Source organism: Ceratina calcarata, unplaced genomic scaffold (assembly GCF_001652005.2).
Source record: "Ceratina calcarata isolate Rehan_Ccalc_2016 unplaced genomic scaffold, ASM165200v1 scaffold140, whole genome shotgun sequence".
Taxonomy (NCBI): domain Eukaryota; kingdom Metazoa; phylum Arthropoda; class Insecta; order Hymenoptera; family Apidae; genus Ceratina; species Ceratina calcarata.
In genome coordinates this window covers 242,712-259,376 of record NW_017135119.1, presented here as the reverse complement: position 1 = coordinate 259,376, position 16,665 = coordinate 242,712, and the positions used below count along the sequence as shown (strand labels likewise).

Sequence of the window (16,665 nt, the reverse complement as noted above, 5' to 3'; positions counted from 1 at the left end):
ATATGTATGTGCACAACTGTATACCTGTATACGTAACTAGACAGATAGATTCCGTCTGACGAACGTTTTCCATTGACCCGGTACGTTCGTGGAGTATGTCTTCGTTTTGCTCTTACTTGCCCCATCAGTCTTTAATTCGCTCATCGCCGCGTCAGCGACCGATATCGAACTCTTCATTTATGACCAGTCGATTATCGGTGACCGACGTTGCTAACTTTGGCGAGAGCGTAACCACGTGCTGGTCGAGGTCTGCGATCGTAATTATAGTAATCTAACAGATATCGGAAATTGTCAAGGTGGATTTCATCCCGTAAACGTGAAATAAATTCTAACGGTGGAACGTGCAAATAATAATAAAATTGTTCTACAGAGGATTATTCTATTTTCAAAATCCACTATGAATTAAACCATCAAAGCATCGCCACTTTTCTCTCCCAATTTACATATTTACTCATATTTTCTCGATACATTTACCTGAAATTTGTATACAGAACGTGCGATACGTTTAATTTCTATGAGAATTGGCGTGACACTATTTCGCGTGCATTTAATTGGAAAAATATCATTCTCTCTACTGAGCACTTCTAGCGTTAACTGCCAATTAAAAAAATTCTCTTTTTTTTCGAAATACAGTAATTGAACAGTATCTTGTTTTACGGTTTGTCTAAAAAAGAGAATGAGGCGAGTGAAAAAATTGAACATGCAGTTGCTGGTGCACTACTATCAAATAACTGCATATATTTTCTTGTCTGTCTGTTCGGTACAAATTTTGCAATTTATTTTAAACTAGCTTCCCGATAAGATTTGAAACTTTAAACATGGCTCAGAACTGAATAGAAATGCGCTACTAAAAAACTGGAAAAAATTATTTAAATAAAATAGAATTTTTAATATACCACGTTTTTGAAGCGAACTGGAAAGTATAAAATAATTATAAAATACTTGTAAAATTTAAAACGAAAAATTTGAGGTGCAATATTCATGCATCAATTATCTATTTCGTTTGCTGCTCTCGTTTCGTTTCGTTTTTGCTTCGAATATCGTTTTGTTCTGTCTGTCCACCTTGCATGTTTCCATCTTTGTTGGACTTTGATCGCTGTCACATATTATATCTACTTCGCGTAATTACATCTTTTCAAGAAGAATTTATATTCATGGTAGCTGGTCATTGTTGAAATCAATGTTACGTAACTACTTCTATTTCTTATTTTTCCGAAGGACATTTCAAGTATTCAGATCATTGATCACATAGTAGCCCAAATAAGCTGCGAATCTTCACAGATAATGATCAATCTAAATTACTTAGAAAAAAGAAATGTTCTCCAGCGTGTTTCATGAAACGTGCGCGTGAATTCTAGTTCGGTGTAGAATTAATTACTTTCTTCGTCTACGGATACTTTTACTGCAGTAATAACGGGAGAAAGTGAAATGCTTTCTTCTATGCGCCATTACGTAAAAGAAGAAATTTAGATTTTTATGTGACATAGTCTTTACACAGTAGTGGAAGATTAAAATAAATAATTTCCATTGCATATTTCAACTCAGAACCAACGGTAATGAACAAAAATATTATAGTACGGAATGTCATGCGTCATTGAAAAATATTTTTAAGTTCTTGCTGCGACAATAGTTTTATTCACAATTGCAGCGACTTCGAGAGTTAAAATTTTATTCGACTCGCGAAGCGACCAGTATACGTGTAATATTTGCAGAGTGGCACGTTCTAGAAATTGTTATGCATGAAGGATTTAAAAATGTTGCCGTGAAGGAACCTGAGAGAAAATTGTCTACAAAAAATAAAAGTGCAGATTCTTCACTATCGTACAAGAGAGGACACGAACACACGTTGCGATTGTTCAATAGAACGTGGATTTATCAATGTTCGCTTTTTCAAAATCACTGAACGCCGTTTATACGAATATGTAAGGTTCAAACAGTAGTTCAACCATACAGATAACAGTTCTATCACTTATAGATCTCGCGACATGGCGTGGTAAACCTTGGTCATGTGATAGAACGAGCGAGGCAAGGATCATCATATGCATACACACACACTGCTTTTTCATTTATATGCCTATGTGTACGGCTGCACAATTAATATAAAGTATACAAGATAGAATGCGATTATTAATGATCCCGTAAACATCGCTGATGTCTATTTGATATTACAATCTTGTAACTGGCATCTATGTGTCAAGTTATAATCGTATTTCTCTCTCTCGGCGAGCATTTACGGTTCACGCACGATTCACGGATTCTCGCCGAGTCAGTTTACCACGAGCCAGCGGTTGGTGTGCGGCATAAGACGTGCCGGTAGAATTTTCGATCGCTTATGTCATTCGTATTGCCGGAAGGCACGTAGCTCTTTTTTTTATTTCTGTTTTTTCGTTGAACAAACGTCGTTAACAATGGCATCAAACGTAGTCAATTTTTACAACGGTAAAACTGTGTTCATTACCGGCGGAACTGGATTTGTGGGTACCACTTTGATCGAGAAACTACTGCGAACCGTGCCCGACATAAAAAAAATTTATCTGCTATTACGACCGAAAAAGGGAAAAGAGATTCAGGACAGATTGGTGGAACTTCAGAAGAATCCGGTATGGAAATCTAACTCAAAGAGTCGTCGTCATTTTGCTATCACGATTAGATTTTCGAAGGCACACGATAACCTTTGCGCACGTTACATTTTACGATAACGTGAATAGTTCCCATTATTTCTAATAAAACACAACGTTAATGATCTATTTATGTTGTATTTATCTGCTTTTCTTTGAAATGAAACTTATTTATATTCGTATAATATAATATAATTTGCGATAATCGCTAATAATTTTTATATTTCAATTCGTTTGATTATAATTTTCTCGAATTAATAATTCGATACTTCATATTCGAAACTGATTTCTTGATTCGTGGAAATTAAACTTAAATACTTACTAATTGTTTTGTCACGTGAAGAACACCGTGTATGTCATTAACACCTCGAATGAAAGGAGAAAGTTCTTACATGTACTTAGACTTGTAAATTAGAAACCCATTCGTTCATACCTTCTTTCGACGATTTTACCGATTTAAAAATTGTACTAGATTTTTTGTCTGAAATTTCATCTTAAATTTTTTTATTTCGTTGTATCAGGTATTCGATAGATTGAAGGAAGAAAATAAAACAGATCTTTTTAAAAAATTATCTCCTGTGGCTGGAGACGTTGGAGAAGAAAATCTAGGGCTCTCTGGAGCAGATAGATTGACACTCGTCGAGGAGGTCAATATTGTTATCCATAGTGCGGCATCTTTGGATTTCGAAGCAAATTTAAAAACTGCTACGAACATTAACTTACTAGGTACACGCAGAGTTGTACAGCTCTGTCAAGAAATAAGAGAGCTCAAGGTAAACCACTTTTTACACTAAGAATAGTTTACTGTATTCTTTAACAGGAAGCATCTTCAATTTGTTGAACATAGTCACATATACTTATTAAATTTTTAGGCTTTGGTACATGTGTCCAGTGCATATGTGAATTCAGTCCTAAACGATGTGGAGGAATATGTCTATGCTGCACCATATGACGTGAACGAATTACTTAAAATTGTGGAAAAACTGGACGATAGCACTTTAGAGGCAGAAACACCAAACATTCTAAAAGATCATGCAAATTCCTATACGTTCACCAAACACTTGGCTGAACATGAAGTAAAAAATGGACGAATTCCTGCTGCTATTGTGCGTCCCTCAATGAGTATGGGATCAGCTACGAATATTTCACTTTTGAACGTACGTAGTTATGGTAAGAATTCATTGTAAATTGTATCCTGCATTTGCAGTAACGGGAGCATGGAAGGAACCTGTTCCTGGGTGGACTATGTCAAAGAATGGACCACAAGGATTTTTGATGGGTGCCAGCAGAGGTGTCGTAAGAAGATTGCCAGTAGCAAAGAATATAGTTTACGATTACATTCCTGTTGACATCGTTGTAAACAGTTTGATTACTGCAGCCTATGCTGTTGACCGAGATGGGTACGATATTACCATTTGCATTAAAAATTTATATGGGGACTGAGTCAACTTCACATTCTACACAGATGGTAATATATTTATTTGCAGTGGGAAAGAGTTGCAAGTGTATCATTGCACCTCCAGTACACACAATCCATTTAGATGGAGCTCTATAGAAGGAAAGATTAATTCTTACTTACGCAAATATCCGTTGCGCAGTGCAGTTTGGTATCCGCATCTTAAATTGGTATCTTCGATCTTCTTGTTTAGAATTTCTGCATTTTTCGTGCATTTCATTCCCGCTTACATTCTGGACACAATTACGAAACTTACGGGAGGACGACCGATGTAAGTGTAACAAGATGATGATCTGTTTAATATTACCTTTCGGAGATCTCTGTTCGTATTATGTATTATTTTATTCAGCTTGGTACGATTACATACGAACGTTAATAATTCGTTGGATCGTTTGGCGAAATTTATCTTTACCGAATGGATGTTCAATAACCCTCGTACGTTGGCGTTACACAACTCGCTATCAGAGGAAGATAAAAAGTTATTCAACTTGGATATTAAATCGCTGGTATGGGAAGACTATTTCAATAATTTGACACAAGGTGTTAGAACGTATTTGAGCAAAGAGTCACCGAAAACATTGGCCAAAGCGCGATCCAAACAAAACATGTACGTGCCAACTTCTTATTTTTCCTCATAACAAAAAATTTACGAATTAATTATTTTTCTCTTTTTTTTATTTTTGTAGATTGTACATCGCACATGTTACCATGCAAGCCGGAATATTGCTCCTTGCTTGGTGGTTAGTTAAAGTTATCTCCGCCAGTACTTGGCTCAAGACTGGTATGGTCGTTCCGATTCTTACATACATGTTTCTCTCAAGTCTATAAAGACAGCCGCAGACAAGTTTCATTTTCACCTGCGCTTGATGAATTGAAATTTTACGCCATAAATCTAAACACGATACTATTCTGATCTGTTTTATTCTGTACTGCGTTTTATATAAAATAAATACAGTTTATCGAGAGTATATTAAACTACATTCCATACACTTTACACTGAAGATGGTGTTGGGAAGTAATTTGTTTAGTTTTGTTTTTTATTACGATTGAATATTTAATTTTCTTGCATAATTCAATATAAGCGAGAATTATAATATATATACACGTATAACTTATAACAAACATTATCGAATAAAAATGTGCCATTTCTTCAATTGCATTGTAATAAAGAAAACAGTTTTTTTTCTAAAAAGAACTTTAACCAATTCAAAAATTAAAATGAACTTTGTATTTTGTTGTACTTTGTTATAAACGTTTGTATCAAAATTGTAAAATCTATTGTTTAGTAATAAAATTGGTCTTTATACAACATTTAATTCGTGTACCATACCTGTACATTATTCACGAACTTTCCGAAACTTAATTGTTAATTTTATAAAACATGCGACGTCTCTGTAAACGTTCATTCAGTTGACTTTACTGAATCCTGTTTCATGCAGTCCATTAAGTCGGCATAATTATCGACGTATTTTATCAAGAAAATGTAGTTTTAAATTATCTTTCTATTTATAACAACAAATTTTATTAATAGAACTTAAAATAAAATTATTTATTCAAAATTAAAAGAACAAAATTTTTTATAGTTTGCATTTTAACTAATCTCGAATATAATTAGCAGAATAATGAATCTCTGAAATCAAGACTGAATAAGTACACATATTATTTTCTTCATCATCCATTGACTATACCCTTCAAGTTCAACAAAGAATATTCGCTTGCATAATTTGGAAAAATAAAATAATTGATTACTATCCTCATTTTTACCAATGAAGAAACATTTTGTATTTGCAACCAATAGAATAATAGTGAAACTAGAATGCGGTATTAAAAATGTGTAGAACTAAATCCGCAGGTTTCGATACCACTGGGACAACTGTTTCAGCTGAGGAAAGGAACACGTACGTCACCAACTAAAACGAAGAAATCGAGTGGTCATTAAATCGTCGTGGAACGATATGGACGAAAGGGAGGCTGGGATTACGAAGTAACCGCGAGCCGTCTGAAAAATTCGCAACCTGTTTTTATCGCACGGTATTGCGTTAACGGAAACAATTACATGTACATATATACATATATATATATATATAATTTAATCAGGCTGCATGCGCGATCCAGGCTTCTCAATGCACGGCGATTCGATATACCGGTTCTAGGTTCAGGAACGACCCTGAGACAGCATCGAAGACAATGACTGGTTTCTACAAAGGAGTTCAGTCATCGCGCGACAAGTAAAAAGGAAATACCTGTACCATAACGGTGCGGAGGAGCGGGAGTTCTGGTTGGATCGAGCGCGTGTACTGTGATGTCAGTCAGTGATCGGGATCGGTAGCTTATGTCTCGTTAAAAGGGGGTTCCCGATCTCCCGGTTAATACACGCAATCCTCTTTCGATATCTCAGCTCGCGGGACGAAATACGAATTCCCGTCAGACGAGTGTTGACCAGGCCAGCGTGCACCACGGCTCTAACAAAGCTACCAGTGATTGCGACCGGTGGTCTCTTATATTTCGTGATCACAGTTTCGATACAATTAGTACTTTTTCTCAATTGATTTTCCTCGTCGCTTCATTATTTTTATTAATACAATTTTGACGCGATTTAAAAGGAAGTGTGCAGTCGTATTGCTGGAGTCAGAGCTTGCAGGCCTTTCGTCATAGGTATGTACATGAAGAATGCGCGGAATGCTATGTTCTTCAAAGAAAAGAATAAGCTTTTCACATTTCCTCATAGAACGTTTCTCAACGCGTAATTAAATACCTGTTTAACGCTCATAACAATTGTTTAGATTAAACGTGTGTGTGTTTTTTTTTAATCAAACTCGTGAAAAATACAATAGCGTTTTCCAATTTCGCTACTCATGCATTATAAGGGATTTCCCTTGAATGTAGTGTAACGGCAATAAACTAGTATAATTCACTAAAATCGCATTTTCAGTATTCTATTAGTCTCGCATTAGGCAAAGTAAAGTTAAAGTATGTGAAATGATACGTTTGTCAAAGAAACGAATAAGCTTTTCACATTTTCTCATAGAACGTTTCTCAACGCGTAATTAAATACCTGTTCAACGCTCATAACAATTGTCTAGATTAATCGCGTGTGCGTGTTTTTTTAATCAAACTCGCAAAAAATACAGTAGCGTTTCGCAACTTCGCCACTTACGCATTATAAGGGGTTTACCTTGAATCTAGTGCAACGGTAATAAACTATTATAATTCACTAAAATCGCACTTTCAGTATTCCATAAGTCTCGCATTAGGCAGATCGTAAATATTGAATCGAAATAAAGTATTAATCGGCTGAGGTAGCGGAATTCTGTCAGAGATTTAGTGCACAATATAAATGCATAATGATGCAACAATAATGGTTTTTCACGTTGGGAAAGCATGGAAATGCTCGCGTCCAATTGATGCAAGTGAAATTTACGGTAATCGATGATCGATGCTGCGGTGGCACGTACAAGGAATTCGTTTTCATTCTTGTGTCACTCACGCAATGATTGAAAAAGCGAAATCGGTATGTCTAACTGCAATTCCTCAAGTGATTCTCGCAGACTTAAACATCCAAGTCGCATCGATGATTCGTAAAGTAAAAGACCTGCATTTTTAATCAGCTTCATTAATTAAATTAACAAGTATCAAAAGTGATTTAGAAAAGTGAAACCTCAGAGAAAACGTTATGATTGCACTTTCGTTTTGTATCACGTCCAAATCGAACTAGAAAACGTTAATTCGATTGTTATTCAGACTGCTTACTAGCTTCTGGGTTTCTTAGTTAATAATATACAACCTTGTTACTCTGATTTGTTGCATAATTAAACGTACACATCTGTGTACGCATGGCGACATTGCGTGAAAACAGACAGTACGGAAAATTCTTTTAATTGGTGTGTTTGTTTAATAATTGAATAGAGCACGCTTAATGATAATTAAATTGTGAAAATAGAGGTAATAACATCTTATTAACTACGTTCAATCTAACGACCAAGTGCGAGCATGTAAATACGTTGCGTATAATTACTAAATTACTTTTTGATGTAATCATAAAAATAATTATGAACTAACCACGTGCTAAATGATTGTTAACGAGTTGCACAGTGATTCCGAGAAATCTCGCTACTGCAATACTTACTTTAGCACTTAACTAGTACATTGTGTAAGGTTTAAGCTTCCCATAGTTCACTAAAAGCATACGCTTTTTAAGACCGCGTAATTGCAACGCAATACCTGATTAAACATACAAGTATACGTAAATGGATTCTCGTAGACTCACAACTGAAATTTGATAAAAAGTGCCGAGAAGTCTGTCCGCCTTTGTCAGCCTTAATGATATTCAGGACACGAATAGTAGCAGACGAGATTTCTGAAAAATCCTCGCAACACCTTACGAATAGCTGAATAACGAGAGAAGAGGATCTCCGGTACATCACGTATCTCTGTTATTCCATGAATAATGATGGTACGCACGGTTTACGTACGCCTAAGTAGCCTCGGTTTGATTTATCGAAGATTCGTGATTGAGTTATGCACCTCGCATTCCGATTCTATCCGTGCCACTACACATATGAATGAATGAAAGTTAATTCTTATGCAAAAAATTACTCCAAATCTATTTTCAGACGAACGTACAACGTTGTAACATACGATTTAAATACAATTAAACCGATGCTAATACGATTTGCTGAAAGTCTATTTTCATGTAGCAACGCAGGATAAATATCTATAAAAAGATATGCAAATAATTGAGAGAAAATACTTGGTAGGCTATTGACATTTAAAAATGCCAAGTGTCGAAACTAGCGTCAAACTTATTTAAATAATTCTGCGAACAATTTCGTTTTTTTTTCGAACATTTGAAGAAAGAGGAAGTAATCAATTAGTAGTAATGCGTTATTGCATGTAGCTATTGTATGATAATGAAACGCAATATTAATCGAGTTTCATTTACACATGTAAATGAAATTGTAATTTATCGTTCACTGATAAACACAAAATTAGGTCGCGCGCTTCTAGTACACATTATATACATATGTAGTACATATTATTGATTTTGATAATTAGATTTTAAGAAATATTTTCTGTTCTGTTATGAAGTGTTTGGAATTTATTATCTATTAATTGGAAGACGGTGTTAGAATTGTTTGTTTCAGTATGTTTGAGATGTATGAAATCTTTTTCAAGGGTGTGTATGCATGCACTGACGTTGCACAACGTCCTCCACTTAGGAATGGCTAACGCTTGTATAATACGCGCATGTAATTATCCCTTTCGAGCGCATCGAACCGCTTTTTCTCCTTTGTTTCACCGCAACCTACCACGAAAGCAAGTCTCATTCAAACGATGAAATGTCTTTAGAAACTCGAAAGAATTTGCATCAGAACTCGCAGTTTAATTATAACAACGTTCTGCTAGTTTAATCTAGCTAAGATTATGCAAAAATTGTTGCAGCAATTATGGATATACCGTCAATATCTGAGTGGTTTAACCACCGAAACGTATTTGTCACCGGTGGTACCGGGTTCATGGGGAAGGTTCTGATCTACAAGTTACTCGATAGTTGCAACAATCTAGGGAACGTGTTTCTGCTGATCAGGAAGAAGAAGGGGCTTGATCCTCAGGCAAGGCTACAGCTGATACTACAGGTAAGACTCGATCGTTGCCCTCGGGAAGGACGACAGAAAAATATCGTGTCTCGCTCTTACGAGAGCTGTAATCGAAATAAAATGATCTTTCTTACGCACGACCCATAACTTTACCAGGAATTCCGAGTGGGATGCGTAACAAGAACATGTTGAAGTTATGTTGAAAAGTAATTTGATAAACAATTTATTAACTTAATGTTAAATAATGGTACTTAATTCATTTTTCATGTTCTGTTATTAAAATAATCGTGTCTGACAAAAAATTTAAATTGTCGCTAATAAGGAAAAACTACAAATATTCAACTTGTCACTGCATTATTCAGCAGCCGCGGGATGTACCATTCCTTAATGGAAATGAATTAAAAATTCATAATTAACATATTCAATACGCGTCTCGGTTTGAATTGGACAAAGATTTTTATTCAAAGAAAGATGTATGCTTATGTTTGAAATCAGTTTCAACGAAAATAAATACCGATAGAACTGCAATCTATCACGAAAAAATTAAGCAGACAATCAAATCTTGAAGTTCTCGCATGGAAAATAGATTTATTCTAGCATAAAGAAATTCCACACTGTCTGATATGGTAATATGAATACACGTGTGTTCTCAGAATGTAGAACCGTATTATGATATTCTGAATTATAATGTGGAGGTCGTTCATCGATACTCATGGCAATGAATGAAAAATGTTTAATTACATATTGTATATATATCATTGATTTATTCAAAATTCTACGACGAATTGTTAAGTTGTATTACGCGACCGGTTTTATTAATGCGTAATAGGTAATTATTGTGTAAGAATTTCTCTCACATTGGCTGTCGATTCCGGTACAGAAGGAACCTTGAATTTTTATTCATCTCCGATTCACCTTTCTCTGAATCAGCTGAATCAGCTTTTTCGAAGGTTAATTTTGAAGGCCCTGTCGGTAGAAGTTACTTCTAATCCCATACCACGTATTAACACGTTCCTTTTATTCCTAATATCAATCATTCAATTCGGCTGTTAGTTCAATGAAACCGGATAAAATACGACGAATCGAATTTTATGATATCTTTGATCGACGAAAAATTGACGAAGGAAAGGCGAAGAGATCATTGTCGACCTCGTAGTCAAATGTAAATTGACTGTCGACATTTCTAATCCTGCCGTTTCTGCTAAAAATAAACATTCATAAATCATACAACCATCATGTTACAAGGCAATTATTAAACTATTTCCTATCTGATAGAAGCCAGATATGTTAAATTGGCAGGTTTTTCTACATCGTCAGGTTGTTCTACAAAGTAGCACGATTTTTATGTGATTTTTCCTGTCTACGTTTTCCCAGTAACAACCTGGTTGAGCCTATGACTGACATTGCACAACAAGATCGCGCAAGATCATCTATTTACATTTAGTAATTCGATAAATTGCACTTAATATCCATGAACGAAAGTGAAGGGGACGGACGATCATAAACGACTCTATGCAACAATTTTGCCGCGTACAGCTTGGTGGTGTGTCCGAAGAAATCGCTGAGAATAAATATGCCATTCAATGTAAAAAGCCACGACCACGCGTGCACGTAAATCGTTAGGCCACGTTCCTGCAAGGTGAATAAGGTCCTTTCTGCTCGCGGTCTAGCACGCATATTTTCGCACGCATCATGCGAAAATGATTAGACATTTCGAAGCAATTACGACACTTCGGCGTGCAATTAAAGATATTAAATGCATTAATTTGATAAACAATTTATTAACTTAATGTTAAATAATGGTACTTAATTCATTTTTCATGTTCTGTTATTAAAATAATCGTGTCTGACAAAAAATTTAAATTGTCGCTAATAAGGAAAAACTACAAATATTCAACTTGTCACTGCATTATTCAGCAGCCGCGGGATGTACCATTCCTTAATGGAAATGAATTAAAAATTCATAATTAACATATTCAATACGCGTCTCGGTTTGAATTGGACAAAGATTTTTATTCAAAGAAAGATGTATGCTTATGTTTGAAATCAGTTTCAACGAAAATAAATACCGATAGAACTGCAATCTATCACGAAAAAATTAAGCAGACAATCAAATCTTGAAGTTCTCGCATGGAAAATAGATTTATTCTAGCATAAAGAAATTCCACACTGTCTGATATGGTAATATGAATACACGTGTGTTCTCAGAATGTAGAACCGTATTATGATATTCTGAATTATAATGTGGAGGTCGTTCATCGATACTCATGGCAATGAATGAAAAATGTTTAATTACATATTGTATATATATCATTGATTTATTCAAAATTCTACGACGAATTGTTAAGTTGTATTACGCGACCGGTTTTATTAATGCGTAATAGGTAATTATTGTGTAAGAATTTCTCTCACATTGGCTGTCGATTCCGGTACAGAAGGAACCTTGAATTTTTATTCATCTCCGATTCACCTTTCTCTGAATCAGCTGAATCAGCTTTTTCGAAGGTTAATTTTGAAGGCCCTGTCGGTAGAAGTTACTTCTAATCCCATACCACGTATTAACACGTTCCTTTTATTCCTAATATCAATCATTCAATTCGGCTGTTAGTTCAATGAAACCGGATAAAATACGACGAATCGAATTTTATGATATCTTTGATCGACGAAAAATTGACGAAGGAAAGGCGAAGAGATCATTGTCGACCTCGTAGTCAAATGTAAATTGACTGTCGACATTTCTAATCCTGCCGTTTCTGCTAAAAATAAACATTCATAAATCATACAACCATCATGTTACAAGGCAATTATTAAACTATTTCCTATCTGATAGAAGCCAGATATGTTAAATTGGCAGGTTTTTCTACATCGTCAGGTTGTTCTACAAAGTAGCACGATTTTTATGTGATTTTTCCTGTCTACGTTTTCCCAGTAACAACCTGGTTGAGCCTATGACTGACATTGCACAACAAGATCGCGCAAGATCATCTATTTACATTTAGTAATTCGATAAATTGCACTTAATATCCATGAACGAAAGTGAAGGGGACGGACGATCATAAACGACTCTATGCAACAATTTTGCCGCGTACAGCTTGGTGGTGTGTCCGAAGAAATCGCTGAGAATAAATATGCCATTCAATGTAAAAAGCCACGACCACGCGTGCACGTAAATCGTTAGGCCACGTTCCTGCAAGGTGAATAAGGTCCTTTCTGCTCGCGGTCTAGCACGCATATTTTCGCACGCATCATGCGAAAATGATTAGACATTTCGAAGCAATTACGACACTTCGGCGTGCAATTAAAGATATTAAATGCATATGAATTTTTTAACTGTACTCGTACGTACTTTTATCCCAACTAGTGAGATGAATTGATTGAAATAATTGTTAATTATCTGATTTCGTCAGTAACTCTATTTAAGTTCTTGGAACCGATGTTAACGTACACGGCTTTTATTAGAAATATGAATCAGCTATGATCATTTGGAATTTAATGAAATTGTTAATCCTCGAATTGATTGATTCTATGGATACTATAAGAAATTTAACAGCCTTTCGTGCGAAACTCTTCTGACGCTCACTTATTTAAATACTATGTGGGATAATGCCGGTAAAAATTTGATGAGTGAAAGCCTAACGAATACGTTTTTGTTATAAATAATGCGGGGACATGAATCGAATACAGAGATCATTTAGAATGACGCGAGCGGAGTTACGCGTACGTGACACCGATAACTGTGTGGGCATGCAAACATCACGGGCCGATTTACGTATAAAATGTATTTTCTTTTTATTTCACTCGGAATATACAATATCTGATCAAAACTTAGTGGTCAATAATGATGCTGAACATTTAATCACGACATGCAGCGAATTCTAAACATGTGATTTGGTTTGTCAACGTGATACTTGGTAATAACAATGATTAATCAAATCTATTGAATTAAAGAATAATAATTAGAAAGAACATTGTGTAATATTAAAAAAATTGATTTTCTTAGAAGAACAAATTATCTTTTTTTTCTTCATTACATGGATGACGCTTTTAGAAGAGTGTCCTAATTAAACTACGTATTCAAAATTATGTAAACTAATATAAAAATTCAAAATTAAAATATTTGATTCCAATAATAATGGAATGCATATTGATGTACTTTATTTCTTTCTCAGCAAGAACCATTCAAAATCATCAAGGAAAAGTATCCGGAGAGATTGAAGAAACTCATATTGGTACCTGGCGAGACCACGTCGGAGGATCTCGGTTTATCAACCGACGATAAGGCGAGACTATTGAAAGAGGTTTCCGTAGTCTTCCACATGGCAGCAAACGTCAAGTTTGACTTGTCATTGAAAGAGGCGGTAAATATAAACACCGTCGGCACGATGAACGTTCTAAATTTCGTTAAACAGGTAATCACGAATCCTCGCTTTAAAATTTATTTTTTTATCAAAACCAACAGAATGTTTTATAGATTAATAATCTTCAATCGTTTCAATTATTGAAAGATTATAACGTGATTTAAAAACATTTTAGATGCCGCATTTACAATCTTTCATCCACGTGTCCACCTCGTACTGCCACTGCAACGAAGATGTGTTAGAAGAAAAAAGTTACCTCTGCTCGATGAAGCCCGAGAAGGTAATACAAACAGTAAACGATATGACTGATGACGTTCTTAAAGTGATGACGCCAAAGATATTACAAGGACTACCGAATACCTACGCTTTTAGTAAAGCGCTTAGCGAGGACTTGGTCCAGAGGTCTGGTCTGCCTGCGGGCGTAGCTAGACCTTCTATAGGTAAATACTACTTTTACTTCGTTAAACAATCCCTAAATCAACTTTCGACTACTTCAGTGAGTTAAGAGCAATAAAAAGATGCAATTAAAACAAATGTAGAAACAGATTGGGAAATTTCTGATGTCAGTGCTACGGGTTAGATGAAATCATCGAGGAGAAATTATTAAAGTGCCAGTTCTGTCGCATGAAAAAGTTCGGAATTTTTTATACTCTCTAAAAGTAAAAACCAGAAAGCAAAACACTGGTCGATGCTGAACCGACCGTATAATGTATTTGTTAAAAAGTAATTGACGATGAATGAACTAATTAATCGATTAATCTTAAAGTATTCGAGATAGAAAAAAATTGTATACGATCTTTTTTGCAGCAAACATTTCTCGAAATTTTGAGAAAGTACAATTTATTTGCGCACAACTTTTCCATAAATAATCTAACAACGAATTATAATATTTCAGTGGTCGCATCCTGGAAAGAACCAGCACCGGGTTGGGTAGAAAATATGAACGGACCGACGGGCTTGATGGTCGGTGCTGGAAAAGGGGTGATCCGCACGGTGCTGTGTAATTATAATTATTTACTGAACCTGATCCCTTGCGACATGGCGATCAACGCGATTATCGGGTTAGCGTGGAAAGTAGGGAGGGAAAAACCAGAAGAGCCGATATTTATGAACGTCACTAGCGGTTCCGAGAACCCGATTTCTTGGGGATATGCTGTGGACACCGGGAAAAAACACGCTACGACATATCCGTTCACAGGTCAGCACACAACATGAATATTCACGTCGATGTGATTGCGTTTGTTTCTTACTCCACGAATTTAAATAAATGTTCAATTAGACGAGGTTCTATTTTAATTCTAATTAATTGGTACTTTAAACATTTCTATGCAGTTGAAATAAATAAATCTTGTTTCAGGAGTACTTTGGTATCCGGGCGGAAGCGTCACCACGTTAAAGTTCTATCACTGGATACGTGTCCTCTTTTTCCACCTACTACCTGCATATTTCTTAGATGGGCTAATCGTTTTAACCGGGAATAAACCTTTTTTGGTGAAGGTACAACGCAGAGTGAATGCTGGTATCGAATTAGTACAATATTATACCACAAAGCAATGGGACTTTCGGTAATTAATTTTCCATACTTAATTACTGCGTTCATAAAAAAAATTGTACCTGTAGAAGATATGAAGAATCGTTGCCACGTATAGAAATAAACAAAATATTAAATTTCAGTCTAATAATTGCTTAACTCTTAAATTCTATTAATTATTTACTCCGTTTGATGCTGTGATTTCAGAAACGACCGGATGAGACATTTACAGGAGGAATTAAACTCATCTGACAGAGAAGAATTTTTTATGGACACGAAATCAATATCCTGGGATGATTATTTATGTAGATATATTCAAGGCACAAGGAAATATTGTTTAAAGGATGACCCTTCGACTCTACCTCGCGCGCGAAAAGTTCTCATGTGCCTGTACTTCGCGGACTGGCTCGTTAAAATTGGTCTAACTGTGCTGTTCTTCTGGTTTATGTATTCTTGGATAATCCGCCATCCGTCAGAACTGACTACCACGACTATTGACGAAATCTGATTAGCTTTAGATAAAATATTAGTCTGAATAGATGTACCTAATAAATATTATCTGTATGTGTACCTTGTTGACTTATGCAGAGTCAGTAAGAATTGTCATATGGAGTAACCGGTTTAAGAATTTAATTAAAATATATTGTATATGAACTTATTATACAAAATTTTTAAAACTATTTCTAACAAACTTTATAATAAGATTAATGACTATAGCAAAATATTAAATGATGTTTCTTATTGACCCTGTATTTTGATACTCGTACAAAGCTTTTTTTTTCATTTTCTTTAACAGCTTTCCAACAAGTTTCTCATGCGCAACGCGTGTAATTATAAAATAAAGAGATTCAAAGTTAATTTGTTTTCTTCTTTTCCTTGAAACAGTTACACAACGTTGTTATAGATATTCTAGGTATATAAAAATATGTTTAGAATGTATATTATTCAAATTAATTGACAGTTGAAAAAAGCTGATAGTGACTTCGATTTATTTTCTTCGGCACGATATAATTGAGCGCTGACATTTTGAAATTGCGAAATTTCTACTTTCTCGCTTGGACATACGCGTATTTATTTTTTTCCTCAACGTTTCTTTGCTATGCAA

At 35.2% G+C, this 16,665-nt stretch overlaps 2 protein-coding genes across 3 annotated transcripts; both read left to right on the top strand.

Moving 5' to 3' along the window:
• Nucleotides 1-2,184: 2,184 nt before the first annotated feature.
• LOC108630207 (putative fatty acyl-CoA reductase CG8306) lies at nucleotides 2,185-5,042 on the top strand. Its single transcript, XM_018033353.2, has 7 exons — nucleotides 2,185-2,600; nucleotides 3,140-3,391; nucleotides 3,491-3,740; nucleotides 3,826-4,018; nucleotides 4,106-4,345; nucleotides 4,424-4,681; nucleotides 4,761-5,042. The coding sequence occupies exons 1-7, from the start codon at nucleotides 2,409-2,411 to the stop codon at nucleotides 4,900-4,902; spliced, it is 1,527 nt and encodes a 508-aa protein (XP_017888842.1). The 5' UTR covers nucleotides 2,185-2,408; the 3' UTR covers nucleotides 4,903-5,042.
• Nucleotides 5,043-6,594: 1,552 nt separating this feature from the next.
• Nucleotides 6,595-16,289, top strand: LOC108630213 (putative fatty acyl-CoA reductase CG5065). 2 transcript variants are annotated; one of them, XM_018033377.2, is made up of 7 exons: nucleotides 6,595-6,729; nucleotides 9,517-9,710; nucleotides 13,841-14,080; nucleotides 14,205-14,469; nucleotides 14,925-15,227; nucleotides 15,387-15,594; nucleotides 15,768-16,289. In XM_018033377.2, exons 2-7 carry the CDS (start codon nucleotides 9,522-9,524, stop codon nucleotides 16,066-16,068), a joined length of 1,506 nt encoding a protein of 501 aa, XP_017888866.1. In that variant the 5' UTR covers nucleotides 6,595-6,729; nucleotides 9,517-9,521; the 3' UTR covers nucleotides 16,069-16,289. The 2 variants fall into 2 exon arrangements, with proteins under 2 accessions (XP_017888866.1, XP_017888855.1); XM_018033366.2 differs by lacking the exon at nucleotides 6,595-6,729 and adding an exon at nucleotides 8,430-8,527.
• The last annotated feature ends 376 nt before the right edge of the window (nucleotides 16,290-16,665 follow it).

Coding starts and splice junctions, on each gene's coding strand:
- LOC108630213 (XM_018033366.2), top strand. Junction 9,711..13,840: donor GGCTACAGCTGATACTACAG/GTAAGACTCGAT, acceptor TTTCTTTCTCAG/CAAGAACCATTCAAAATCAT. Junction 14,470..14,924: donor CGTAGCTAGACCTTCTATAG/GTAAATACTACT, acceptor ATAATATTTCAG/TGGTCGCATCCTGGAAAGAA.
- LOC108630207 (XM_018033353.2), top strand. CDS start 2,409: ATGGCATCAAACGTAGTCAATTTTTACAACGGTAAAACTGTGTTCATT. Junction 2,601..3,139: donor TGGAACTTCAGAAGAATCCG/GTATGGAAATCT, acceptor TCGTTGTATCAG/GTATTCGATAGATTGAAGGA. Junction 4,682..4,760: donor GCGCGATCCAAACAAAACAT/GTACGTGCCAAC, acceptor TTATTTTTGTAG/ATTGTACATCGCACATGTTA.